This window comes from Cynocephalus volans, chromosome 9 (assembly GCF_027409185.1).
Source record: "Cynocephalus volans isolate mCynVol1 chromosome 9, mCynVol1.pri, whole genome shotgun sequence".
Taxonomy (NCBI): domain Eukaryota; kingdom Metazoa; phylum Chordata; class Mammalia; order Dermoptera; family Cynocephalidae; genus Cynocephalus; species Cynocephalus volans.
In genome coordinates, this window is record NC_084468.1 from 4,120,010 (window position 1) to 4,147,171 (window position 27,162).

At 55.3% G+C, this 27,162-nt stretch overlaps 1 protein-coding gene across 10 annotated transcripts in view; it reads left to right on the plus strand.

The window, feature by feature from the left end:
- ABLIM2 (actin binding LIM protein family member 2) overlaps positions 1-27,162 on the plus strand; it is a 165,805-nt gene that overhangs the window by 81,923 nt on the left and 56,720 nt on the right. For 6 of the 10 annotated variants that reach the window (XM_063108647.1, XM_063108654.1, XM_063108648.1 and 3 more), the window contains exons 7-12: positions 4,484-4,571; positions 9,134-9,192; positions 14,106-14,162; positions 15,817-15,894; positions 19,948-20,094; positions 25,064-25,184. In XM_063108647.1, the coding sequence (XP_062964717.1) occupies positions 4,484-4,571; positions 9,134-9,192; positions 14,106-14,162; positions 15,817-15,894; positions 19,948-20,094; positions 25,064-25,184 (550 nt within the window). The remainder of the gene's footprint in view (positions 1-4,483; positions 4,572-9,133; positions 9,193-14,105; positions 14,163-15,816; positions 15,895-19,947; positions 20,095-25,063; positions 25,185-27,162) is intronic. The other 4 variants (XM_063108649.1, XM_063108653.1, XM_063108655.1 and 1 more) reach the window with 1 other exon arrangement.

The following is a 27,162-nucleotide window of genomic DNA, read 5'->3' on the forward strand; positions in this document are numbered from 1 at the left end:
CAGCTAAATGCTGCCAGTTCTCCTGCCCCAGCCCTGAGAAGGAGGGACAGTCCTCTCCACTTTACAAAGGGGAACCCTGAACCCCAAGACATGATACAAGGCTCAAGTCACACAGCCAGGAAGTGAGGATCCAGGCTGGGAATCTGTCACCTCCGTGGCCTCGGCCATGAGCATGGAACAGGCCCTGGCACCCGCAGGCACATTTGCTCTGTCAACTCCACAACGCCTCTGTGTTCCCTCATAGCCTGGGGACACAGGCACTCCAGTCCCATGTCTCCACCACGGACAGAGTGTTCTGGAACATGGACCTTTCACACTTTACAGACAAGTGGTTCGAACCGAGAGAGTGGGTGCCGGCTCATCCTGGCCATGAGGCTGTGGACACCCTGCCCCATGAAGCTGAGTCCGTGTGGTCTGAGGGGAGGGCATGAGGTGGCACTGGCTCAGATTTGGCCCTGGCTCACTGTGCGTGGCTCCTGGGCCCCAGGATCCTCCCTGCTCAGGGAGTTGGACACATGCCGGGTACCATGTTATAAGGCCCTATCTCTGCACCCAGCACATGTAGGTGCTATGTCCCTTCCTTTTCCTACACCTCAGGTGTAGGAGGGGTCTGTAGGAGGGGGGAACGGCGAGCTGAGGGTGCAGTAATTCCATGCCGCCAGCCACCAGGGGCCTGCAGGGGCTTGGCCATAACTGGCAGCCATCATGTCCCTGAAGCCCACGGGCATCTTCCTAGGAGGCACCATCTGGTCCAGGCTGGGGAGTCTCTCAGTGCTGCAGCCTTGAGAAGGTCTCCTGGCCTCCCTGAACCTCAGTTTCCTCATCTGGAAAATGGGGCTAGTGAATAGCGCCCACCAATGGGCAAATTAAATAATGTGCCTAAAGCATGTAACACAATGCTTGGCATGTGCTTGGTAATAAAAAGTTTGCCATTTGGTGACCAACCTTTTTCTAAAAAATTCTGGTGACATTCATGTAATGTACAACTAGCCATTTAAAATGTACAGTTCGGTGGCACTTGGTACATCCCCAGGGCCGTGCCACCACCACTTCTCTCTAGCTGCAGAACATTTTCCTCACCCCAAGAGGAAACCGCACGTCCACTGAGCAGTCACTCCCCACCTGCTCCCCTGGCCTGTAACCACCAACCCGCGCTCTGTCTCCGTGGGTCACCCTGCTCTGGAAATATGTCACATAAAAGGAATGCAGCCTCGTGTGCCTGGCTTCCGTCACTACCATGTCTTCTGGGGTCACGCGTGCCATAGCAGGTGCCAGCGCCTCATCTCCCTCTGTGGCCGGGTAGCAGTCGGTCATGCAGACAGACCGCAGTTGCTTTCCGTGAGGGACGTGTGGAATGTCAGACCTGTTGGCGACGACATGCGCTGCTGCAGTGAACACTCGGATACGAGTGTTTGTGTGGACGAGTGTTTTCTTTGTTTCTGTTCTGTTCTCTTCGTTTTTCTGAAATGCCGAGGCGTGGAGTTACTGGCTCATCTGGTAATTCTACGTTTCACTTTTTGAGGAACCGACGAGCTGTCTTCCCCGACGGCTCCACCGTCTGGCGTCGCCAGCACCAGCGTGGAGACGCTCATCCCTCCAGGTCCTCACCAACACTCCAGATCTTCCTCGTTGTGTTGTTATGACAGCCACCCTAGTGGGTGTGAAGTGCTAGCTCCGTATGGCTCCCATTTGCATTTCCTTAATGACAGTGCTGTTAAACATCTTTTTATGTACCAGTTGGCATATCTTTGGGGAAATGTCTGTTCAAATCTTTGCCTGTTTTTTAATTGGGCTGTTTGTCTTTTTGTGATTGAGTTGTAGGCGTTCTTTATATATTCTGGACACTACACCCTCATCAGATATATAATTTGCAAATAATTTCTCCCATCTTTAGGTTGTCTTTTTAGTTTCCTGACACTATCCTTTGATACACCAAAGTTTTTAATTTTGATGAGGTCCAATTTCCCTACTTTTTTCTTTTGTTGCTCATGCTTTTGGTGTCAAATCAAGAATCTGAGGTCATGAAGATTTAACCCTATGTTTTCTTCTAATAGTTGGATAGTTTTAGCTCTTATGTTTTGGTCTTTGATCTGTTTTTGTGGGAAAGCTCTTTTACCGGTGTGCGGCACACAGAGGTGTGCACGAATCATGAGTGTGCACAAACTGGACACACCCATGTAACCAGCACCCGAATCAAGAAAGAGACCATGCCCAACCCCACAGAAACCCCCAGGACCCCTTTCCCGTCACTCCCCCCGAGGGCAGCCCCTACCCTGACTCTAACCATGTGGGTTACTTTTGCCTAGTTTTAAACTTCATAAACGTGGGATCTATACGCTTTCATGTCTGGCTTCCTTTGCTTCCTATTAGGTCTGTCGGCATCCTGCATGCAGTTTGTTCAGGGCGTGAGGCTTGGGGAGCACAGGAGGGTGGGGTTCACACCCCAGGGTCAAGAAGTGCCAGGCTGGGTGTTGAGAGTCCCCAGGGCTGGGCTTTAACTCGGGAACTCAGGGGCCAGACTCCTGGGCTCTCATCTTGCTGCACCACCACTTATGAAGAGCGAGTGTAATGACGTACCTCATATGACTGCTGCAGAGATTAGAACAAGCTGACGCGGGTTCGGATCCTACATAGGGACGGCCGGTGCGCTCCCTGGCTGAGCGCGGGGCAGACCACACCGTGCCGAGGGTTGCGATCCCCTTGCCAGTCAAAAAAAAAAAGAAAAGAAAAGAAAAGAACAAGCTGACATGAGTAAAGTGCTATAGATGTGGCAGCTGCTGTTGCTAAGGGAGATTCAAGCTTATCATCTTAGACATTGTCCCCAACAGCTTTCTCTCTCCGATTCACGATTCACGTGTGGACATGCTGCAGAGACGTAGGGGTTTGTTTGGCCCTAGAGGATGCACTGTCTCCCCCACGTGGCTGTCACAGAACTTCTGCTGTTAGAAGTCGGGGTGGGGGTGGGGGTCTGTACCCCCCAGTGTGAAGTAGGGGCACTGGATGAGTGGGAGTGAGGACAGGTCAGAGGTCAAAACTCAGGAATACTCACTTGGGCTAGTTAAGAATGCAGTGAGTCATCAGTTGACAGCAGGGACATTGTCATCAGGTGACTTTTCTAAAAATACAGAACTGTTTCAGCCTCTAATTTCCACCTCAAAATAAGAGTGCTGCTCTGACCACTTGGCACGTTAATGATTGGAATCACTGAAATGACTGTTTCACCCTCATTCTGGAGCCAGATGCTGTGGTGTGACCTGCTGTCCAGGCAGACCCTGCACCTAGCAGTCCCTGAGCGGGCCCAGGTGCCAGGCCCTGTGCAGGACAGGCTCCCTGTCCGTCAGAGAATAAGCCCAAGAGTTGCCAAACCACGTGGAAATGGGCTTGCGAGGCCCAGGTTGGGGACGCGTTCAGGGAAAGCTCCCAAGAGGAGGTTGAATTTGGGGTGAGATAGAGAACATTCAGGGTGGCCCTGGGTGGCAGCTGGGCAGGACCGAGGACACAGCATCTGCGGCCAGGACGTCGGTGGGCCCTGCAGACTGGCCACATCAGGCCCCAGGCAGGAGAGAAGTCTGTGGATCCTCTGCCCGCACGCAGGGGCCGTTTTGGGCCTGTTTTCCTTGCAGAAGCCACCAGAGGGCAAGAAAAAGAAAAGTGGGATGCTCGTCTGACGTTTCACCCCAAGACTGACGTACTCAGCAAAGGGACTGTTATTCAGATAGTGATTGTGAAGCTCCCTCCCGTTCTAGGAAAGAATAGAGCAGGGGGTCCGGCATCCACGTTCAGCAACAGGCCACAGCCCCGCCTACCCTGAGGTTAGGAAATGCCCGCCCTAAAGTAATGCTGCAGATAGTATTTTGGGGTGTTTTTTTTTTTTGCACCATGCAGAAATAAGCCAAACCAAGCAATGCAATTTGTTTAAGCTATTTAAATATTAGTATTTGTAATTTAATTTAATGGATTTGAGGAATTATAAAAGTAGAAAATGCCATGGAGCAAACTGAGCGATACCAACATATGAAAAGAAAATTGTTGACCATTTTTCACCCCACCCCTCTAGTCCCTCCTCCTGCCCCTCTCCCCTTCCCCTCCCCCGCTCCTTCCTCATCCTCCTCCCCTCCCCCGCCTTCTAGAGATACCACGGGCCAAGGGACCGGGCCCCTCCCTCAATGCTGACTGGTGGGGGAGGCACGCCCACCAAAGATCAGCCCAGGAGGGAGCTGGGAGTCACACCTGGTCCCTGGAGGTCAGTCAGGTGCAGCTGGGTCTCACTGCACCTTGGACACCTAGAGGCACCCAGTGGGTCTGGGTACCGTGCAGGGTCTTTGGTCCTGATGGTTGTGGGGCCCTCTGACCTGCAGCACATCTTCCAGCCTCCCCTGCGTACCTGTGCGCAGGGTTCAAGTGCCATACCCACGGGCTAAGAGCTGCGGCCTGTGGACGTTTCTGCCTTCACTGGAAACCTCTGCTTTGTGCTCTTTTGCAGGCAGGGGAGAAGCACTATCACCCTTCGTGCGCACTATGTGTCAGGTGCGGCCAGATGTTTGCAGAAGGCGAGGAGATGTATCTTCAAGGTAAAAATTGAAACGTGCTGTTTAGTGCCCCAGGGCAAGAACTTACCATCTATTGGGTCTGTACCATGTGCGGGGAGCCAGCAAAGCAGGGCCAGAGCACACGCCAGGCCGGCATCGTCAGAGAATGGCCTGCCACGTCTGTCTGCATGATTTCAGTGACAAAAATCAAAGACCAAAGCTCACGAGCGTTGGCTATTTGGGTCCGGCAGTGAAACTTAGACAAATGTGGTCTGTTATACCCATGATCACTTTAGGCCTCTAAAGGCTCCAGGGCTCCAGGTAAGGGTCTCGGGTGTGTCCTGCCCCTGCCCCCAGCCTGCTGCAGGCCCTTTATTTACAAAGGAGGCTAATAAAGAGGTGGCCACCAGAGGCTTTCTTCCAGAAGCAAGGGAAGCAGGGATATCAGAGCCTGGGGAAGGGGAGTTTGGAGGAAAACATAGTCAGCCTTCTGACACATTTCATGTCACTGCATGGGAAATCCCCCAAACCCATCCACCATTAAAAATATAATAAAGGAGAGGCGTTCTGTGGGCCACGGGGTACCAGGGAAGAATGAGGTTTGACAACGACGTCTCTTTCCTCCTTCTAGATGAACCCTTTTTAGCACATTGCTTCTCATCTTATACATAGGTTAACATTCCAATCACAGCGTTTAGCTACCGCTGATTTCTTTACAAAGCGTGTATTAATTAGGGAGACAAGAGGAAGACGGTGACCCTTGCAGGGGAGGAAAAACAATTTTCTCTCTCCACAGTTCCTCGTTGGACAGACCCCTGTAACAGAGGACAGATTAACATGACCAGACCAAAGAGAAGTTTATTAACACGTGCACCTCTCACATCCATGAACCATGACCCCGAGAAATGAGCACATCTCAGGAGTAGGTCTCAAAGACACGGCTTCGATTTCAGGCTTAAACACCACCATTTCCCAAAACACAGGAGGAAGGGTGCGGGAAGGCCCGGCGAAGCACTTCAGACAGGGATGGTTTGGTTGTACGGATTTAAATCGGAGGCTTCTCCATGGATAAAAATCTCTAGCGATTTAAAGTTGTGCAGAGAAGGAGACACCCCGATCGATGGAGATTTCCTTTGTAAAATATAAATTTATAAATAGAAATTTACTTTATAGATGTAAATTTCCCTTTAAAAAGGGTCATTTCTACTCTGTTTTCACAGTTTTTCTGAGTCTGTTGTGTCCCCAAGTAATCAGCTCAAGATAATCCTTATGCTGCAGAGGCATATCTGGGGGGCCATATTCTGGTCTCCCAGCTGTGCTTTGGGGTGGCGTGTTCTGAGCCCCATTCCTCTCCCCTCTCCCTGAGTTACACTGAGAGTGACACTTGTTTCCCACCTGTTGCTTATCCATCCCCTGAGCCCTGGTAAAGAACGTCATTCCAACCCCTGTTACAACAGTAGGGATGACTTTCTGGGCTGTCACCACAGGGGTCAGGACTGTCGCCGCAGGGGAGAGAGATCGGGCTCAATTCTGAACAGGACAAAGAGAGTGGGCAGGGGGTCAGTGGGTGGAAAATTACATCCAGGGTTGGGGGTTCTCGCCGAAGGCAGGCAGAGAACTGGGACATCAAAGGTGGAGGCGGGGTCTCACTAAACTGACTCCGCAGAATTCTTGGGAAAACTGGATTAGGCAGAGACCTAAGACTAAATGGAGGGGGGGCATGGTCAAGGCGACTCAGAGGCGCCCAACCACAGGGCCTGGTGCCAGGACAGGCCATGGTGGGACAGCGGGCAGGGGGCAGGGTGCAGGGTTCACAGACTGACGATGGGGTGGACGTGGGCAGAGGGGCCCAGGCGAGGACGGGTTGGCAGTGGGACTTCATTGCTTCAGCCGGTTTCTCTTTGGAGACTTCTCTGTCTCCAGTGATCCCTGAGACAAGCTGAGCAGGCCGGTGGGTGGGAGAGCTGTGGTCAGGTGATCGGCCACACACGCCGTCCCCCAGATGGGCCGTGGAATGACCTCAGCGGCCATCAGCCCAGTCTGCATGTTGGACAGGCCTCCCTTTCTGGGGCCAGGCTGGTGGGGTGATGTCAGATAGGACGGCTCGTCCCCAGTGTCTCCTGTTGTTCCTAGAGTCTCTGCTTGAGAGCTCGTGAAGGGGGTTCTTTGCGCATATCCCAGCGCACTGGGCTGTCTGGGTGGGGGAATCCCTCTGCCTGAGGCTTGACTCCCGCTGTGAATGATGCTCTCAGACAACAGGGCCTGATGCCAAAGTGGTATTGGGACAGTAGTTCGGGGACACGAGCTCCCATCGAGGGTGACGTAGTCTTGGGGAACAAAGATGTTGCTCAGGATTCTGGGCTGAGCCTGGCAACCGATTTCTAACATGGAACCTGCTGTGACTTTCTGTGAGATGTTGAAGCCAGTCCTGTCCCATCTCCGGGCCTTGGAGTTCCCAGTCTGTATGATGAGAGGTTGGGCCAGGGTGGTGGCTTTTAAGCTCTGCTACATGGGGGCTTTTGGGGGCCCCCACCCTGCCTGGTCACCCTGACACCCTCTGCTTGGTTGACCTGATACTGGGGCTCCATGAAGGTGTCTTGTGACGAATAAGTCCTGCTGCCGAAAGTTCTGAGAAGCAGGGGTCCCAGTGACCCCCACCCCCAACCCCTGCTGCCACCGTTCCCACTGTGGACTCCTTCCAGTAAATGTGGAGGAGGGGGTGTTGGCTCTCACCAATTACTAAGGAGCCCAAGTTAAAGTAACAGTGTGCAGGGCTGGCCAGTTAGCTCTGTTGCTTACAGCACAGCCTTAAAACACCAAAGTCACAGTTTCGGGTCCCCATACCAGCCAGCTACCAAATAATAAATAAATAAATGAAACAAAATAAAAATTTGATACCACTTTTTCCCATTGAATTGACCAAGTTTCAAAGGGAGGGTGAGCCCTGGGTGGTGCGATCTGAGGAAACAGGCCTCTTGCCCATCTTGGTGGGGGTGAAAACTGTCAAATTACTAAAAAAAAACCCAAGAGCCCCGACCATGTCACACTCTTTGAGCCGAGACTCCAATCCTAGGGAGTCTGTGCTGACTCGGGTGCACTGCAGCATCGTTTGGGTGACTGACACGCTGGGAAGAGCAGCGGGTAGATGAATTCTCAAGCAGCCCTTACAGTGACTTTTATGTGACACTTAATTATACAGGGACATGTTCAAGATGCTTTTTAGCAAATGTCACGGGATACAAAATTGGGTGTGTGAGCCACTTCCCACGCAGAAGGCGACAGAAAGGGGGTGAGAGAGTACAGATGACTTTAATTTTCTTATTTGTTACTTTTCTAGGTTTCCATCACTTTTAATAAGGAACATCTATTACCTCTATAATCATAAAAAACGAAACAGTAGGGTTCACACACACACTTGGAGCACGGTCTCCCTGGGAGCCCTGCAGACACGCCGGGGAGGAGCAGTCACCGCTGCTGCCCCGTGGGACCCCCGCAGCCTGCGTGGCCTGTCTGCAGGGTGCAGGTGGCGGGACACAGCTCCCGCGTCTGTGGGAGATGGAGTAAACCCTGGACAGCTGCGTGGCAGTGTCTGGCAGGGCGAGGGCGGCAGGTCAGGCTGAGGTTCAGGAGGCCCCGGGAGGAGCAAGTGTGCTGAGTCCTGAAGGACAGGGGCGGTGGGTGGGGGCTGACACGCCTGGAGCCCCCAAGCACAGGGAAGGTCGTGATAGTACAAGTGACATTTGCATGCAGCAGTTCGCAGAGCCCTTCTCCAATAGCCATGACCTCTGCTTAATTCTATTAAATTCACCCTGTGGTGGGATGAGGTGGGATTATTGTTAGCCCTGCTTTACAAAACAGAGACTTGGGGCAGGCTGAGGTTAGAAAACAGCAGTGTCAGGGACACGGGTGGCACTTGGTACCTGGTGACCTTGTTATGTTGATGTTAGTGGCTGTTGACAGGGTGGCCAGGCAGAACTGACAAAGAAACTGAGGCACAGGAGGCCTCGGAGACCCAGTGAATCAGTGACGGGGTCAGGCCCAGCATTCGCGCCTCCAGCCCACGTCCCTGCTCTTCACCCCACACCCTAAGGAACAGACCCCGTTCCCTCCTGAGGTTCTCTGTTCCCGCATCTCAGCTGAGAAGCCTGCCCCCAAAGTCCCCCTCCCTGAGTCTGGTTCTCGCTCCAGCTTCAGCCCTGCTGTCCCCAGAGTTGGACCCACTGCTGCCCTCCACTGAGGTGGGCAACTGCCCAGGGAGCCCCTTCCCACTTCCCCGGCCTTGAGCTTGAAGCCACGTCGAATACGCCCTCCCCCTGCTCTGAGAAGCCTCCTCTGGCTCCCCTTCGGAACACCTGGCACACATGGTTTATTTCATGCCTGCACCCCACAGCGGGGCTGCAAGCCACCTGGGGCCAGGGACAGTGACCTGCGTGTCCTGTGCCCAGCACCAGCTCTGCACAGAGGGGACGCTTATGGCCGCTTGGAGGGTGGTGGGCGAGCGAGTCCACACGTGAACCGCCGGCGGCCTCCTACCCTTCCCCCGTGGGCCTTGCATCGTGGGAACGACTCTAACACTTACTTCCCTCTCGGGGATCTGTCCACAGGCTCCTCCATCTGGCACCCGGCGTGTCGACAGGCAGCCAGGACTGAAGACAAAAACAAGGTTGGTGGGATTTACTAGTTTCTCTGATGTGTTCTTCGCTGCTCATGTGCAGTCTTCGTGGAATTAAGAGGATGCTGACTGGCTTGTTGGCCAGTCCCACAGGCGGAGGGTCAGGGGCAGCAGGTCTTAGGGGGTGGTGAGGTGTGACCAGGTAGATCAGGTGAGTGGCAGTGCAGGGAGGACAGGAGCCTCGGAGGGCTCGTGGACAGCCCTGCCGACCTCTTCATTCACTCAACGAACCCTGAAGGCTGTGAAAGTTTGGGGACAACCGCAGAGTTAGAGAAGCCAAACAGTCCCCAAGACCACCCTTCCTTCTGACACCAGGTGCAAGTTTGAAGGGCCCCCACAGTACCCTCAGATTTGGTCGTTCACTAGAAGGGCTCGCAGACCACACCAAAGGCTGGCATGGCACAGTCACAGTTCACGGCAGGCAGGGACACAGAGTGGAGTCAGCCAGAGAAAGAGCCTCGTGGGGCAGAGGCCAGGGGCCTTCCAGACTTTGAGCCTTCTCGACCTCACCCCATGGAATCAGGACATGCTGTCCGCCCAGCATCACGTGTGACGGGGTCCATGCAATGTTGCCAACCAGGAAGGCGTGGTGTCCCGAGATTTTCCTGGGACTCTGTTATGTAGGTATGGAGGGGGACTGACACATGGCCCACGTGGGTGGTCTCCATTGCCAGATCAGTTTATAGCACCTGACCCTAAGTCACAGGGCTGGTGTTCCCATAGTGGCTCCCTCCCTCCCTAAACAAAGATGCTCTCATCAGGGAGGACAAAGATCACCTCCTGGGAACCGAGGGCAAAGGCCAAACCTCTCTTTGGGCAAGACAGGACTTTTGACTACACAGACGCCCGCTGGGCACCATGGAATCACATCAGCCCCCGCTGCACTCCACTCTGAGCCTGGAGGGAAGGCTGAGCTCTCTTTGCACTGGAATCCCCAGCTGCTGCCTGAGTCCTGGCACGTGGCAGAGACTCGGTGGGTGTTTGTTGAATGAAGGATGGAACTGAATCGAGGAGGAGGAGAGGTGCCAGCCAGGAGGGGCTTTCTGTTACCAGGCCTATGCGCCAGGCCCTGTGCCAGGTATACCCATCAGGACCCTCACAGGGAGCCATGGCCCCATAGAGGCCCCAGGACAGTGCAGAGGGTCAGAGCCCCATTCAGCTAGTAGCATGTGACCCAGCGGACACCCCTATGGCCCACAGGCCAGGCCATGTCCTGGTCTAGCCACAGGATCACAGCAACCCCAGCTTCACTCCTGCATCCTCCCCTCTCAGGGTGTCCCGAGGCCTCATCCAGTCCACCAGACAGGCTACCAATGAGCCAGTTTGCATCAGGCCGTTGAGGGTCCCGAGTGACTCAGACATCCTGCAGCAGGCCTGAGTTCCTGTCCTATAGGGAAGGCAATGGGTGCTCAGAGTGTATGATGGAGTTCAGGACAGATTTCCATCCCAGGACCCTCCAAGCCAAGCCTGTGCGATGTCCAGCACCAGGGCCCCTTCTGGAAAGGCGGCTCCCTCTGCTGGCTGGCACTTCCAGGCCAGTCAAGACACAGAGGTGACGGTGAATGTGGTGTCTCCGAGGGTGGCCGGAGGAGGGGTCGGGTTGGATCAGAGGGGCAGGTGAAGAACAGGCAGGGCCACACAGGAAGAGTGCTGAGTGCCGGGACCAGCGTGATGGCTTCTGTCCATCTCCCTGGGCCTCTCCTCAGTGGCTCTGCATTTGGTGCAAGATGAATTCTGCATTATTATGCCTCCTACGGTTACAGAAGGGTCACGTCGCTAAGTTCTACCTGTTATTTTCATGGCCATGACAGCAGTAGTGCCTGGTGCACTGGATTCCTGTTGTCCTCTCAAGTGGCTGATTTGGTCCATGATTCATCACAAACTGCCTCTGTGCCATCCCAGGCCTCAGATGTGAGCCAGGCTGTGTCCCTGCCCTCAGAGCGCCACAGTTCATGATTCCAAGTGACTATGGGGCCCTGGCTATGTGTCTGTGAGACCCTCCACACTGACCAAGGGGCCTGAGGGAGGGAGCCCACAGCCGAGAGGCCCTAGACCACTCTGTCACGCGTGTGCATGGGGGACAGCGCCCTGTCTCCTGAGACTGAACAGGAGACCCACAGGCCCCAGCCAGGTCCCCTTGAGGACAGATTAGGACGGCCCTCGCCGGCTCCTAGATTCTGGACTCAGCTGTAGAGCTGGCCCCTAAGTCACCGGTGCAGTGGGAGGGAGGCCCTCCGAGCAGCCAGGTGCTGCGGAACCAGGAAGAAGGGCTTCTTGTCCTTGTGGGCCGCCAGGCGGAGCCGACTTCCTGGGCTCTGCTGTCTGCAGTTGCTTTGAAACGATTATTTCTAAAATGAGGCCAGCTGGCTTCAGCCAGTGTTCGGGGCCGAGGCTGAGCAGACTCAGCACAGCCGCCCTCTCAGCTCTGTGCCCGGGGCTGGCGTGGCTTGGGGCCTGATGGTTTTATCAGCACACCTCCTGTCCCCTTGGGGTTCATTCTGCTGGTGGCCAGGCCATGGGCGGCAGGAGGACCAGCCTGCTCCACGCTGCTCACCACGTGCAGACTGCACAAGGCAGCCAGGCCTGGTCAGCCTGGCCACAAGCCCCGGGGAAGGCCACGGTGTCACTGTCTTCAACTCTCTGAAACCTGTCACCGAGGTGGGTGCTCCACATGTTCCCGTGTGCCCCAGTGGTCAGTAGGAGAAATGACTCACCCTCCTGGGGCATGCGCTTGGCAGTCAGGTGCCCCTCTGTGCAGGCTCTGGGTGGGACCACGTGTTCAATGTCCCTGGCGTCTGCCGAGGGTGCCCAGGATCCTGACCACCCTGCCCTAAGAGCAACCCTGGGCCTTTGATCATACAGCCGCCAAGCACCTACTGTGTCCATTCTGGTGTTGGGCACCTGGAACAGAGATGAATAAGACCCAAAGGGTCCCTACCCTCAGGGAGCTCCCTGTCTGGTGGGGGAGACAGTCATGGGACAGGTGCGCTCTGAGGCACAGGCTGCTCAGTGCTGTGATGGAGGGAAGGCTGGGCCCGACCAGAGGGGGAGTCACAGATGGCTTCCTGGAGATGAGTCTTGTGGCCCACCCCAGTTCCAGGCTCTGAGTTCCATGTCTGAGAAGGGAGTGATCTGCAGGGAGTTGAACGAGTGTTTCAGGACTGTGGGGTGGGAAGTGGGGGGCTGGACCCTGATGAGCCATCAACAGTGAAAGTGGCCGCAGGGACAGCTCGGCTAGGAGGGGCTCCCGCTCTAGCCAGGGGCTGGGTGACTTCTGGGAAGGAACCTAGACTGGCCGGGATGGTCCCGCAGGCTAGGGGTTTTCCCGGAGGTGCCTCGTTGTCTCTTTTGGAAAAGTTAAGCATGATGCCTCCCCAGTGCGCATGGGTCTGAGTTAAGCGTGATGCCTCCCCCATGCACACAGGTTCTGGGGTGGGACCTGGGAGGAAGCTAGGGGGCATGGAGCCACTGAATGAGGAGGAAACAGGTTTGCTGAGACTGCCTGAGAGGCCCAAGGACATTCTGGCGAGTGTGTGCACAGATGTTCCAGTGGGGTTCTCAGCAGCAGCCAAGGGTGGTGGAGCTAGCCTTGGTGTTGGAGTCCAGCTCTGCCTCTTCCCAGCTCTGTGACCTTGGGCAAGTCACTTGCCCTCTCTGAGCCTCAGCCCCACAGCTTTAACGTGGGAATTAGTGGGTGTCAGACCCCTTGCACAGTGTCGATGCAACCTGTGTGCGACTCCTGCGTAGCCTTCATGGGAATCAGGCATCCCCAGCTGCTGGACAGCAGCTTCCCTGGGGCTAGGCTGGGCAGCAGAGCTGCTGGGGACTGGAGCTGGCAAGCTCCTGCCCTGTCCTTCTCTGTGGATCTAAACAAGGCAGTCTTATTTCAGTCCCGGGAAAATGTGTAAATATTGAGGTTAATTGTAAAGCTTTTTTGGGCAAACTGGAGTCAGGGTAGGGAGAAAGTCAAAATGAGCTCCAGTCTGCTCGGTCTGGGGAAAGGCACCCCGACTCAGCTCCCCTTCCATGTCTAACCCACTAGAGTTGGAAGCGGGCTCTGCTCCTACCCCCTCACAGCTGGGGACTGAGCCAGAGGACAGCGACACAGCCACCCAGCTGTAGCTCACACCCGCCTGACACCTGCTTGGAGCAAACCTGTGCCCCCTGCCCCCAGGCCGATGCTGAAGCCAGCACAAGCCCACCTTTCCGCAAGTGCAGAGAAGAGCCGTGCAGGGCTGGCGCGGATGTCACAGAGCACACCTCGGGGCCTGGCCTCCCGGTTCTCCTGCCACCACCGGTGTGCCTGGTGCAGGGGGACTTTTAACACCCAGTGCCAGTCTGCTCTTCAAAGCAGGGCATTCTCTGTCAAGACCGGCTCTTGAGCCCTGCTTGAGCTGAAATAACAGTAACAACTCCTTAATCCTGAGCACGTCTCAGAAACAGAAAACCCCTCTCACGGAGGCTTTTCCATTTTATGGAGAATGAAGCTGAAACTCGAAAGGTGTTTTTAATGTGTAAAATGTATGCATACATCATTTTGGGCCAGTGGAATATACAGCCTGGCCGTGGGGTCGGTGGGAATAGCAGACCTGATGTTCCGTGCCTCAGAGCTGAGCCTCCTCTTTGCAGGGATCACGCAGTGTCAGCCATTCCTGGGGGTGGTGAGGACTCGGGACCACGCCTTGGGGGCAGCTGAGCACTGCGAGCCAAGCGTGGTGGAGCTCAGCGCCCCCTTGCCTTTCAGAAGCCCGTGCCCTGAGTCGATGCCTGTCTGGCGCGCAGCGCTGGGACTGAGGGTGCCAGGGCACGCCCGGGCGTGGAGGGCTGGGGCTGCGCTAGCGGGAGACGTGCAGAGCCACGGGCTAGCATCAGCCGTCCGTCTCCCACTTCTCTCTCCTCTCTAGATGCAGAACCCAGTGTGCAATCAGGTTTGCCCGGGCGCCACCCCCTATGCCTTCCAGGTTTGTCCCTCCTGCTGTTCCTTGTGTGACCCCACGTGCGGTCCTGGTGTCCCACCCTCGCTGGTGTCGTGCTGTGTGGGGGGGGGGGGGGGCTCGGGACACATCACCTGCATTAGTTTCCTGGTGCCACCAGAACAAAGTCCCACAGATGGGGGTCTTAAACAACAGAAACTTATTTTCTCACAATTCCAAAAGCTAAAAGTCCAAAAGCGACATGTCAGCAGGGTGGTTTGTCGCCCCTCAGCCTGCAGATGGCCGTCTTTTCCCCGTGTCTTCACATGGTCGTCTCTCTGTGTGTGTCTGTGTCCTAATTTCTTCCCATAAGGATGCCAGGCATATCAGATTAGGGCCCACCCTGGTGACCTTAGTGTACCTTAATACCTCCTTAAAGGCCCTGTCTCCAAACACAATCACTTTCTGAGGTTCTGGGGATCAGGGCTTCAATACAGGAATTGGGGGAGACACAAACCCTGCCATAACACGTGGCACTCCCCAAGTAACCAGCATCCACTGAGATGCACTGGACAGAATTACTGGGGCAAGGAAAGGGGCTGCTTAGACAGGACGAGAGGAGGCAGCACAGTGGGGAGCTGTCAGCAGGTGGGGACCATTGGGAAAGACGTAGCAGAGGGTGTGGGGGCTGCGGGGAGGCAGAGGGCGTGGGGGCTGCGGGGAGACAGAGGTCCCAGTTCGTAGCTCCTGAGGGGCCAGGGACGTCCTTGTGGAGATGGGTTCCTTTCAGATGGGGTGAGTAAGAGGCGTAGGTAAGGGAGGGGAGGTAGCCAGGGGTGAGGGCTGCACCAGAAGAGGGCGAGGAGCTGCCAGGTGGGCAGGGCCTGCCTTGCAGGTGGGAAGGGACAGTAGGTACAGGCCCGCCAGGCATCCACACAGAGAGGGCTGGGCCTGCAGTGGAGGAGGCGGTCAGCCCAGGAGACGCAGCAGGAGTGGTCAGGGAGGTGGGAGGGGACAAGGAGTGGTCCCAGACACCAGTGGCCATTCGAGGAGGAACATGAGCAGGTCACAGGTGAGACCACGGGAGTGATGGTGGTAGTGGTCAGCCATGACCTCAGACATGTGGAGGGCGGAACAGGTGCTCCTGGTGCTGAGAAAGGCCTGGGGCAGAGACACTTGGTCCAAGCAGTGTGGAGCGTGGAGCCGTGGGCTGGGCTGGAGAATGGTCTTTCTAGTGACCCAGACTGTCCCAAAGCCTGATATCAGGGAGCAATCCCACGAGATGTATGGGCTGGTGGAATTCGCTGCAACACATCCCCTGAATCTAGGTGGGAAATAACATCTCTGTGCACCCAACTAGTGGGTCAAAGAGGATGGGCTTTGCCACTGGAGCTGGCAGAACCGTTTGAACACGCCTCTCTTGCACTGAGAAACAGATCGTGCCCACCATGTGAGAGCGCGGGATCATAGCGCGCCGCCGCCTTGCTTGTCACCCACGGGCCTGCCGTGTCTGTTTGATTCCAGCTTTCCAGTCATTCATTCAAGCCTGTGTGTTTATCCTAAGCATTACTTCAACCCACAAGTGAAAAAGAAAAACGCCTCGTGAGCTGGCGTTTCTGCGGGAGGATGACTTGTGATGATGGTCCAGGAAGGTTCCTAACGTCAAAATTATCTGTCCTCAGTCTCCTCTCTCCTTTTCCAGGAGACCAGAACTTCCTCAGAGAGCATCATTTCTGTACCTGCTTCCAGCACCTCGGGGTCTCCAAGCCGCGTGATTTACGTGAGTCGGGTCCTTTCTATGGGGGCCATGGAGAGGGAAGGGAGGCCCGGGGCCGTTGCTGAGCAGCTCCTGGGGGCTGCAGTAGCTGAGAACTGTCCTCCGTGGGCATCAGGCATGGGGCCGGCACTGTTGCCACTGACGTGGCGCAGAGGCTGGCACGGGTCTCATGAGGTTGATTCAGAATCAGAAACAGGGACATATTTGTGTGACCCAGCAATTCCTCCGGGAACTTATCCTCAATTATCTGGTGTGCAAAGCGGTGTGCGCACAGCTGTCATTTACAGCGGTGCAGAAACACCACCGCAGCACGGCTGTCGCGAGGGCTTGCGCGGAGCGGGCAGGACGGTGCAGGCTCTGGGAGCAGTGGCGTGGGTTCATGTTTGTTCACGTGGAAAGTGTTCCCAACTATCCCCTAAAAGAAATGTGTTAAGGATGGTATGTATTATGTGATCCCGTTTTCCTCGAAGCACGTGTGTCTGCGTATGCGGGTATAAAAATGGTTGGAAACATGCTAACAGGTTGTTAACAGCAGTTACCTCTGGGTGGTAGCACTGGAGATGGGAGGTCATCGTTACTAGTTGCTGACATTGCTTGTGTAAGGACCACAATTACTTGTCTGGTAGAGAGCCCTGGTAGAGAGTGGTGTGGGGAGCGGGACGCGGGATGGTGTAGGGGCAAGGAGCAAGGACTGGGCATTAGGCCCACTCCAGAAGGGGAGCGGTGTCCCCTTCTGCCCCCCAGTCAGGAGGAGATCGGTCCCCCCTCGTATCCATGTGCATGGGAATGGAACGGAATTCTCCGAGTAGCTGCTGTCCCCCCGTGGACTGTGAGTCTCTGCGGGCAGGGGCCGTGCCTCCATCATCTCCGTGTCAGGCATAAGACGTGCACACAGTAGGAGCTCAATAAATTGTGGGGCATCTAAAATAATCTCTTACTCCCTCTTTTCTTTATTCCAAAATTAATGCACATTTATTCCAAAAAAAAAATAGCGATCAGCACAAAGGAGAACGTTAATACCATTTATTATCCTGCCAGCCAGAGTAGCCACTGCTGATGTTTTGGAGACATTCTGTTGGTCTCTTTTCCCTGTGTGTGTGTAATTTTTTTAACAGCATGAAATCACACTGAACATATGGTTTTGCACTCTGTTTTTTGCCATGGCAATAAAGCCTAGTACTAGAGCAGCATCGTTATACTGGCTGGATTATAATGTAACTCTAATGTTACATGTGGCCATACTATTAAGTGTTATTCTGGATGAAGTGTGGGGAAGAAGAAATCAGAGAGAAAGGCAGCTGTGCCTGCACAGCCCAGTGGCCGTCCTCCGTTTACCAATTAGAGAGCATAGCCTGTTGTCACGGCAACAGCCCAGGGACTTGGCATGGAGGAAGAGGAATCTGCAAGGCCACTTAGCAACCCGTCCAGGGGTCGGATCAGCAGCTGTTGGCATCGTGCAGGCTACCCTCTCTGATCCCTGCTGTCAAGGCTGCAATTGCTCAGGGGATCGCAAGGAACGTGGGGGACCAAGCCAGGGCGATGCCTCGCTGACCCATGTGCTGTGCCTGGGGCTGGGCCAAGAAAGCCAGTGATGGGTGAACACTCTGATCTGTGATCTTAATGCTCAGATATGTGATCAGAGCTCTGGGGAGGGGACAGAGGTGGGAGAGGAAGGGCACGGCCTCCACAAGGACCTGTGAAATGCAGGCCTCTCCCTGAGAACTCACCTGACTCTTGAAAAATCTTGACTGATTTTCATTCGATTGGCAAGTGCACCCATCAAGCTAGGAGTTAGGGAGAGGGACTCAGTGATGAATCCTGGGCAACTGAGAGGCACCAGCCTTGGGGCAGGGGACATATCACCGTGGAGGCCGCACGTCTCTCCCCTTCCCTGCTGTCACAGATCACAACATTCAACAGATGAAGATCAGCACTTTGACTTAAAGGAAAAAATCCTGACACGGGTGGGGGAGCCAGGGAAGGAATCCTGGGGCAGAGAGAGGCCTCGGCTGAGTCTGAAGGACTCGAGAAGCCAGGGAGAGAGGGCAGGAAGGGCATGCCCCAGAGTGGGAAGAGCACTCAGGCTCTGAGGGATCGGGAACTGTAAGGAGCTCAGAGGGACAAGAGGCGCAGGGTCGGGGGAGCAGGAGACCAGGAGAAACAAGTCAACAGGGCCGATCCTCCAGGAGCCTACATCCGGATTTCCCCTGAAAGGCAGAGGGGAGCAGCTGAAAAATTCTGACAGGGAATTAACTGTCATGATTACAAATTGCAGTCTCGGGACTTGATCTCAGGTCTTTTGAAACCTGCCCCAGCCTCCAAAGGGAATAGCCAGAGGTCTGGGACATCGGGACTCCAGTCTCTTACTGTACATCGCAAGCAGCAGGGTTCACCCCCAGGCCCAACAGTTCAGGAGAGCCCTGGAGGCCGGTGGTCAGGGAAGGCTTCCTGGAGGAGGTGGACTGGGGGCTTCAAGATTCCAGAGAATACAGGAGTGGGGGGCTGAGCCTGGCACACTGAGGGCATGGGGAGGAGACATCTTAGGGTAAAGAGGCTGGGAACATGAAGGCCGAGTTTGGGGGTGGCAGCAAGGGCTTATGTCATCCAACCGAGGAGGGGGCTGCCGGAGATTGAGCTGGAATACATATGTGATGCAGCTGCAGCTCGAGAGACATTCTCCTGGCAGCGGGGCCTGTGGAAGGAAAGAGAAATGGTGGGGAGCGTGGGCTCTGGAGTCAAGCAGCCTAGGTCGCGTCCGGCCCCACGCCTTCCTCGCTGTGTGACTCTGAGCAAGTTACCCAGCCTCTCTGGGCGCTGGTCTCCATATCTGTGAAAAGGACTTGCTGTAAGTGCCCCCTTCCTCAGATCCTTGTGAGATTTTTTGTAAGCGAATAATACAGGGTAAAAGTTTGAGCTCGTGGTGTCAGCTGCTGCCGTTGGGATGTTTTGTTAGAGGGATCCCTGGCAGGAGAGGCCCAGAGGGGGCTGTTGCAGGCTCTAGACCAGAACCACCTGGGGCTGGAAAGTGCCCCAGGCAGCCCCTGGGGAGCTCCCGGAGCCAGGCGACAGGTGGGGGCAACAGAGCATGAGCAGTGGGGGAATGCATGGGGAGGTGGAGCAGAGTCACAGAGCAGTGGGCAGCACACGGCCAGGTGGGCCTCACCTTAGCTGACGTGGTGGCTCTCATAGGGCAGGCATTCATTCACAAGTGCAAGCAAGAGTGAATGCCCTTTGTGGGCCAAGTGTGGTCCAGGGACGAACAAGACAGCAGGTTCTTGACCCTGCCGAGGTCATATCCCAGCTGGCCTGTCAAATGTCAGGCACTTTGCTGCCGTATTGTAGGCGCCCAGAAGTGCTGGGTGTGTGACTGCAAGCGTGTGAGTGTGGACTTGTGTGAACATGTCCTCATTTGGTGGTGTGATTATGTGTGCAACTACTTGTAGGTGTGTGTGCATGCAAGATCGTGGGAGAGAGTCTGGGTACGCAAGTATGTGCCAGTGTGTGGGTGTGCAGAACTGAGTGTGGTGTGTACGAGCGTGGGTGGGCTGTGGGGGTGCACCTGCACAGCCTCGGAGGGGCACACTCTCCACGTGTGAGCATACACGTGCGTGCATGTGAGGCATGTGTGTGTGCACGTGTGCACGTATGTGTGTGTATTTTTAAGCCACAGACTGAGATTCACTGACTGCGACGCCTGTGCCAGGCACATCACAGGCTTGACCCCTTAGACTCGCAGCCATCCTGTGCGATCATTACCCCCACTTTGTAGAGAAAGAAACTGAGTCTCAGAGAAGAGACTCCCTCAAGGCCATGTGGCTCTTATGTGGCTGGGCCGCAGGGTCCAGGCCCATCTGCTCCAGAGTCCCCGGTGCTTCTGACCCCTGCCCCACTTCACCCTCGCTGGGAGCTGGGGGTGTGCCCAGACTCTGCTCCGCCACCCTACGGCTCCGGGGTCCTCTTCCCGGTGGCCGGCGACTGCCGCCCTCTGGCTATGCAGTCAGTGCCCTTGGGGACGTGGGTCTCACCGTTCCCTGCCCTCTGCTCTTTCTCTCTCAGGCAAAGCTTGGCGATGAGATCCTGGACTACAGGGACCTGGCTGCTCTTCCCAAAAACAAGGCGATCTATAACATCGACCGCCCCGACATGATCTCCTACTCGCCCTACGTCAGCCACTCTGCAGGGGACAGGCAGAGCTACGGGGAGGTACGGCCGCGTGCAGACCCTGCGGGGCGGGCCGGGGTGGGGCGGCCGTCGTCCTGGTGTGTCCTGCAGCCAGGCTTCCTTCGTCCTCCCTGCTCAGCTTTGTCACCCCCTCGGCCTGTGTGCACCTTATTTAAACACTTCCCAGTTGGCTCTTCCCCGCACTGAGGGGGCAAGTCTGGAAAACCTCATTAAATGGAGCAGAAGGTGGGAAGCATGGTGGCTTTAGGGAAAGTGACAGAAGCTCAGCGAAAATCTCACCGTTTTCCTAAGTACTGGATCATTCTCATGACACATGAAGTGCGCCCCTCCTCCTCACCCAGAGCGCTCCGGCCACGTGCCACCCCCACAGCCGCAACACGCTCCTCTGTCCTGCGAATCCCTTGAGCCAACTTGACTCACCAGCTCGATCCACAAAATATTTATTTCCCGTCATTCCTGTGGACAGTGTCCTTCATTCCTTGGTGACTTATTCAAAACTGCTCTTCTCCATTTAATGTGGAATTCATTGTGGGTTTCGCTTTTCTTTTTGTGGTTTTGTGACTTCAACGTGGCTGCAGCTGCCTGGGATAGGAGTCGTCGTCTCTGCCGGGCCGCCAGCCTCAGCGTGTGTGCTGTGTGTGCGCGTGGCCTGGGCGTGGGCTGAGCCTCCAGGGCGCCACCCTGGTGTAGGTGCACAGGCCAGCCCGGCGGCCCTCTCGCCTCCCAGCTGCTGGGCTGCCTGCGGAGCTCGAGGGCTGTGCGGGAAGGGCTGCTGCCCCTGCGGAGGCAGGGAGTCCGCAGGTGTGGGCGACAAGCCCCATTCATACTGTGGAGGCCGTGGGAGGGCGGGAAGGAGGGGCGTCCCAGCCCACACCCACAGACACATGCTGGAGCTGGGCAGGGCTCATGGTCCAGTGTCGAGTCCGAGCCCAGAGCAGGCACTGGAAGAGTCAGTGAGATCAAGGGGCTTGGCCACTCTCCCCCAGACAATAAGTGGCAGAGCCAAGATGCAAATCCAGGCCTTTCTTCCCCAAATGACCATTGCTGGCTGTTTCTTAACCCTTCTTCACGCCTCCTCTAAGACATGGGGTCCAGGTCCAGAGCGCTGGATTCCAGCTCTGGCTCTGGCTCCTCACAGCCCTGGCACGTCAGGCCAACCCTTTCCTGACCTGAGTGCACGTGTTTCTGTGCAAGCCTCACGGAGCCACGTTGGGAGGGCTTGGCAGCGATGAAGGGCATGCATGTGCAGGGGTGTGGTGTATGGTTACCCTCAGTCCTGCGTCCAAGGGTCACATGATGTCAAGGAGCACCTGAACAGAGCACAGCATCCAGGGCCACATGGAGATGGGGTCCTTGGCTGCTGACTCTCAGATTTCTTTCAGCCTCTCTGAGGCCACGCCCCTCAAATGGCAGGGCATATGTGAACCGTGGATGATTCCTGCCCCAAGGACCTGTCCCCAAGGGGGCGAGGAGTGGCGGGGAGGGAGGGCTGTGCATGGGACAGCTGGGCTGGCCTCCCTGCTCTGCTGCAGAGCTGCACCTTCTGGCTGAGATTCCACCCTCTGCCATCAAGTCCCTTGGTAGGAGGACGAAGGCAGGCTGTCCTGGTCAGTTCTGTGCACACAAGATGCCTGAGGACAGCCTGGGTGGCTTTCTGCCTCGATTCCATCACCTCGCCCGAGGCCTCCCAGACATGGTTGTATTATTGTGCTGTAACAATGATAGCTGCTGCACATGGAGCGCCTTCCACCGGCTGCTGTGGGGACAGACGTTCTGTTTCTGAATCCTGGCCCACCCGCTGGGCCCCTCATCCTCACCGGGTCTTGGCCACACATCTGTGGGTGGCCGGTGGAGCTCACCTGCTCCAACAGACGGTGCCTAGCTGGGAGTCTGGGCCACCACCTCCCCAGGCCTGGAGCCCCACCAGCAGAGCCAAGCCTGACCCCCACGCTGAGACCCCAGCTGCCCTCTCTTTCTGCCAGCCCGCTTTTCTGTCTTCTCCAGAAAAAGCCGAGGGGGATGGGTTCACAGGATGTTGCCACCCCCTGCCCTGAACCAACAGTCTTCCTTTTCAAAAAATATGTCTGAGTGGGAAAACAGCAGGGCAGGGGGAAGAGCAAGGGGGCAGAGAGGGGGTGGGCGGGGGCAGAGAGGGGGCAGGGCAGGGGGGCGGCCGGGACGGAGACAGGAGATGAGTTTCCTGGGGACCTCTTTCTCTGGGTGCCATTGACCATATTTCTCCAAAAAAGGTTTTGGAGTCCTGTTGTGCGTCTCTCATAGTGGGATTCTTTTCCTGTTTGGTGGGTCAGGTCCCGCGATGTGAATGTTTGCACCCTGTGTTGCCTGCAGTTACTAAACTGTCCCTTCTCCCCCAAAGTACCCTCTGGGTGTCGCGGCACTAACAGGCCCTTTGTGTGTTGTGTCCACAGTCCCCTCAGTTGCTCTCGCCAACGCCGACTGAGGTAACCTCCCTCCCTCCTGCCTGTCCCCTGTTTGCTCACGGCACTGCCACCAGGTTGTAAAGATAACCACCCAGCCACACCCCCAAAGGGCCTTGTGGCTCCTGGCCATGGAGTCTGGGGCTGTGGCCCTCCAAGTCTTGGGGCACCCTCCTTGGCGCTGGTTATCTTTATGATCATGTCCATCTGCATGCTTCCTTTGTGTGTGTCTGCTGGTCCTGCAAACACGGATGCCTGCGACACAGGTCTTGCCTGGGCAGATTGTGGTCTGAGTCATGGCTCCCTTCAGAGAAAGAATTCAGCAGCCTGCGTTAGCCTGGGTCCACTTCACACCGCTGCAAGTGGGATACATGGAAAGCACCCGGGTCCTCGTGGATAAACATTCTGAACGTGTTTCCCTGTCACATAGCCTTTACTGTTAGCAGTCCTGTTTCTCAAGATTAATCAATGCTATAGATAGCTGCCAATCAAACTCCAATCTGTACTGGACAGCCTAGACAGCTGCAGTAGAGGGATGTCAATGCAGCCAGGAATAAAGAACAGTGCCACCAGCCACGCTCTTGGGCACTTTCCCTGTGCTCACACTGTTGTAAGCATTTTATACACATTAATTCACTTACCCCGCAACGGCTCCCTGTGGTAGGTCCTATGAGTTTCGCCAGTTTACCAATGGAGAAACAGAGGCATGGGAAGTCAAATAACCTTTCCAGGGTCACAAGCTACAGAAAGAGACAGAGGAGGATCCAGCCCTGCCAGCAGCTTGGAGCCTGTGCTCACCCCACAGGGCTCCTCAGGCTCCTCATTCCTGACAGCCACCCCCACAGGAGCTGTGCGCTGGCCACGGTTATCGTGGGTACTCCTTCGATTACTACAGTAGGGATTCCTGTGTATGCAGGCCTTTACATGCCAGGCCTGGGGCTGAGCATTCTCGCATCACCCCATTTTCCTACACACGGAACACGTGAGGGAGGGATGTCAGCTCCACTTTATACAAGAGGTTAAGGGTCTGCCCGAGAGAGGATGCACTCTTAGTAAGAGCCTGGTCTCATTGCAAAGCTCCCTCTCTCGGACTGTGACCCCCAAGCTGGACACACAAGCCTATACCTGCTCAGTGGGAGACTGCACAGTCATGCGCCATCTGTAGGCTTCTGGACCAGAGATGGTCACTGTGGCCTTGGGACCTCAGCCTTCCTTGCTGGTACTTGCCTGCGTCCTGCTGTCCACACCCTCAGTTTCCCAATCCAACCCTCAGGAGTGGTCCCAGGAGAACTTATCTCCTTATCTCCCCAGGCTGAGACCCTCCATTGCTCCTTGAAGCTCTGGAGAACCAGAATTTTCTGCAGAGTCCCCTGCCTGGCTTCTCCACTTGACTCCTTGATCTGTCCCCTTAGAAACAGTTCTGGGGGCAATGGGAGGACTAGGACACTATTTTGGTCCTGAATGTGCTGTTCTTCTGGGAAGAACTTGCCCTGTCTGTAGCCAGCAGCAGCTGGGCATCAAAAACTCAGATCCAGTAACAGGACAACCAAACATGCAAGAGGCCAGCTCGTGCTGAGTTTCTAAAGCCACATGTAGCCATGAGCTCCATGTACAGGCTGGGCAAGGAGACAGGACACCTGTAAGGTTTACGTTGGCTGCCAGGGATGTGCAAAGGTGGACAGAGACACCAAGGGATGGAGAAGGGACAGCAGTGCTCTAGCCACTTGGGAGAGGCAGTGCTGTGGCTGTGGGGTGGGCACAGGTGAAAATATGGCCTGAGAGCTGGCCTGAGAAAGTGAGGAGGCAGGTGCCCAAGGCAAGCTTTAGGACGGTGAGCCCTGGAGGGGAAGGGAAGCTCAGACAGGCCACAGGAGCCACGAGTGCCAGACCAGACTCCCATTGCTCATCACCAGCACTGGCCTGGGGGGCAGGACAGTAGCGTCCACCCCACGGTGGGATGCAGGGCTGGGCCAAGCCTGCCTCCCCACATGCCACAGTGCCATGCCATCTCACGCTACCTGCTCCCACTCCAGCCTCTCTAGACAGCTGCCCATTCCCGCTTGGGTGGGGTCTGCATGGTCCATGCTTGTGGGTCTGACTCCACTGGGCATCTAGGCCTGGGAGGATCAATTTTCTACCTCAAATGTGCCTACAGAGCCCTTAGAGTCCCTGATTCACACATGAGGAGCCCCTGTCGGGACTGGAGAAGTTTCAGTGGTTCTCAAACTGTGTTCCAGGGAGGCCTGGGTGCTGGGAAAGGTCAGGCAGGAGGGGAACTGGAGGATGCACGTGATTCTACCACCTCCGTGGAAGCCCCTGCCTGCAGAAGGGGCAGATGAAGGGGAGGGGTAGGTACCTGGAGGGCACAGGGACCATGCTGAGGCCCGGCCCCCACCTGGTTCTTCAGATGTGCCTTGGAGGTACAGGGGGATTCCTTCTTGGGGCCAAGGTGAGTCAGCTGCTTGGGTCAGGCCGAGTGGAGGTGGATGGGTGGGCGAGGGGTGGGCAGTGCCTCTGGCTCAGTTGTTCACAAGCTGTGTCTTCCCTCCCAGGGGGATCAGGATGACCGGCTCTACAAGCAGTGCCGGACCTCCAGCCCAAGTTCCACTGGGTCGGTCAGCCTCGGGCGCTACACCCCGACCTCGCGGTCGCCCCAGCACTACAGCCGTCCAGGTACCTTTGACCCTGGGAAGCTGGACTTCTTGTTTCTCCTGTTATCAAGTGGCCTCTTTCTTTGTGCAACTAGAGACATGATGGGAGGACAGGATCACCAGCAGTGGTGGTTGAGAACTGTCCATTTAGTGACATGAAGAAAAGGACCTCGTGTCTGGGTAGGGGGCTAGCTGCACAGGCAGCTGCTTCTCATGCTGGTTCGAGGGGCCATTTTGTGATGCATGCACCTTGCAAAGCACACGCTGAGCACTTGCAACCTGGTTCATGTCTCAGTGGAAGAGATGTCGGGAAGATAAAATAACACAGACAGCATGAGATCAGACATCAGCCCCTTCCAAGCTCAAGTGGGTCTGGGAAGACTTGAGCTGTGCAGGCAGAATCAATGGCTGAAAAATGGAGTCGGACCATTCACTAGCACTTCACCTGGCCTGGTCACCCCAGAGATGGGAGGTGTGCTCATGGAAAATGGGCAAGAGCCCACACCGGGCCCCTCCCAGCAAGGCTAGAGCCCCGCGTCACTGCCTTCCCTACCTGGTGCCCAGCTGTGTAGTGCTCCCCCATAGCTTTGAAACTCCTCAACCCCTGAGCAGGTCAAAGCCACAGGGATGCTCCACACAGACCCCACCTTTTGGAGGGATTTTTCCAAGCTGCTCCCACCTTGGCTAGCTGTGCATGACTCCATTTTCACACCCGGGGACTGCAGCTCTTATTTTTGCAAGCTTTCTGGAAAAATCGCAACTCATTCATTTGCAAAGTTATTTTCATTGACTCCTTGAAATGTGCCTGGTACATCCTGTTCAGTAAATGTTGTGAAGGTGGGTGAGTGAGTGAATTAGTGAGTGAATGAGTGAGCGTATTGCTGAGTTAATGAATGAATGAATGAGTGAGTGATTAAGTGATGGAATGAATGCATGACTAAGTGAATGAGTGAGTGAATAAATGAGAGTGAGAATAAGTGATTAAATGAATTAATGAATGAGTGATTAAGTGAATGAGTTAGTGATTAAGTGAATGAATGAGAATGCATGAAATAAGCAAGTGAGCAAATGAGTGAGTGAATGAGTGAATAAGTGAGTGAATCAATGAGTGAATGAGTGAATGCGTGAGTGAGGGAGTGAGTAAATGAGTGAGTGAGTGAGTGAGTGAGTGAGTGAAGTGAGTGTATGAGTGAATGAGTGAGTGAATGAGTGAGTGAGTGAATGGGTGAGTGAATGAGTGAGTGAGTGAGTGAGTGAGTGAAGTGAGTGTATGAGTGAGTGAATGAGTGAGTGAGTGAGTGAGTGAATGGGTGAGTGAATGAGTGAATGAGTGAGTGAGTGAATGAGTGAGTGAGTGAATGGGTGAGTGAGTGAATGGGTGAGTGAGTGAATGGGTGAGTGAGTGAATGGGTGAGTGAGTGAATGGGTGAGTGAATGAGTGAGTGAATGAGTGAGTGAGTGAGTGAATGGGTGAGTGAATGAGTGAATGAGTGAGTGAGTGAATGAGTGAGTGAGTGAATGGGTGAGTGAGTGAATGGGTGAGTGAATGAGTGAGTGAATGAGTGAGTGAGTGAGTGAATGGGTGAGTGAATGAGTGAGTGAATGAGTGAGTGAGTGAGTGAATAAGTGAGTGAATCAATGAGTGAATGAGTGAATGCGTGAGTGAGGGAGTGAGTGAATGAGTGAGTGAGTGAGTGAGTGAGTGAAGTGAGTGAGGGAGTGAATGAGTGAGTGAGTGAGTGAAGTGAGTGTATGAGTGAATGAGTGAGTGAGTGAGTGAAGTGAGTGTATGAGTGAATGAGTGAGTGAGTGAGTGAGTGAGTGAATGAGTGAGTGAATGAGTGAGTGAATGAGTGAGTGAGTGAATGAGTGAGTGAATGAGTGAGTGAGTGAGTGAATGAGTGAGTGAGTGAATGGGTGAGTGAGTGAATGGGTGAGTGAATGAGTGAGTGAATGAGTGAGTGAGTGAGTGAATGGGTGAGTGAATGGGTGAGTGAATG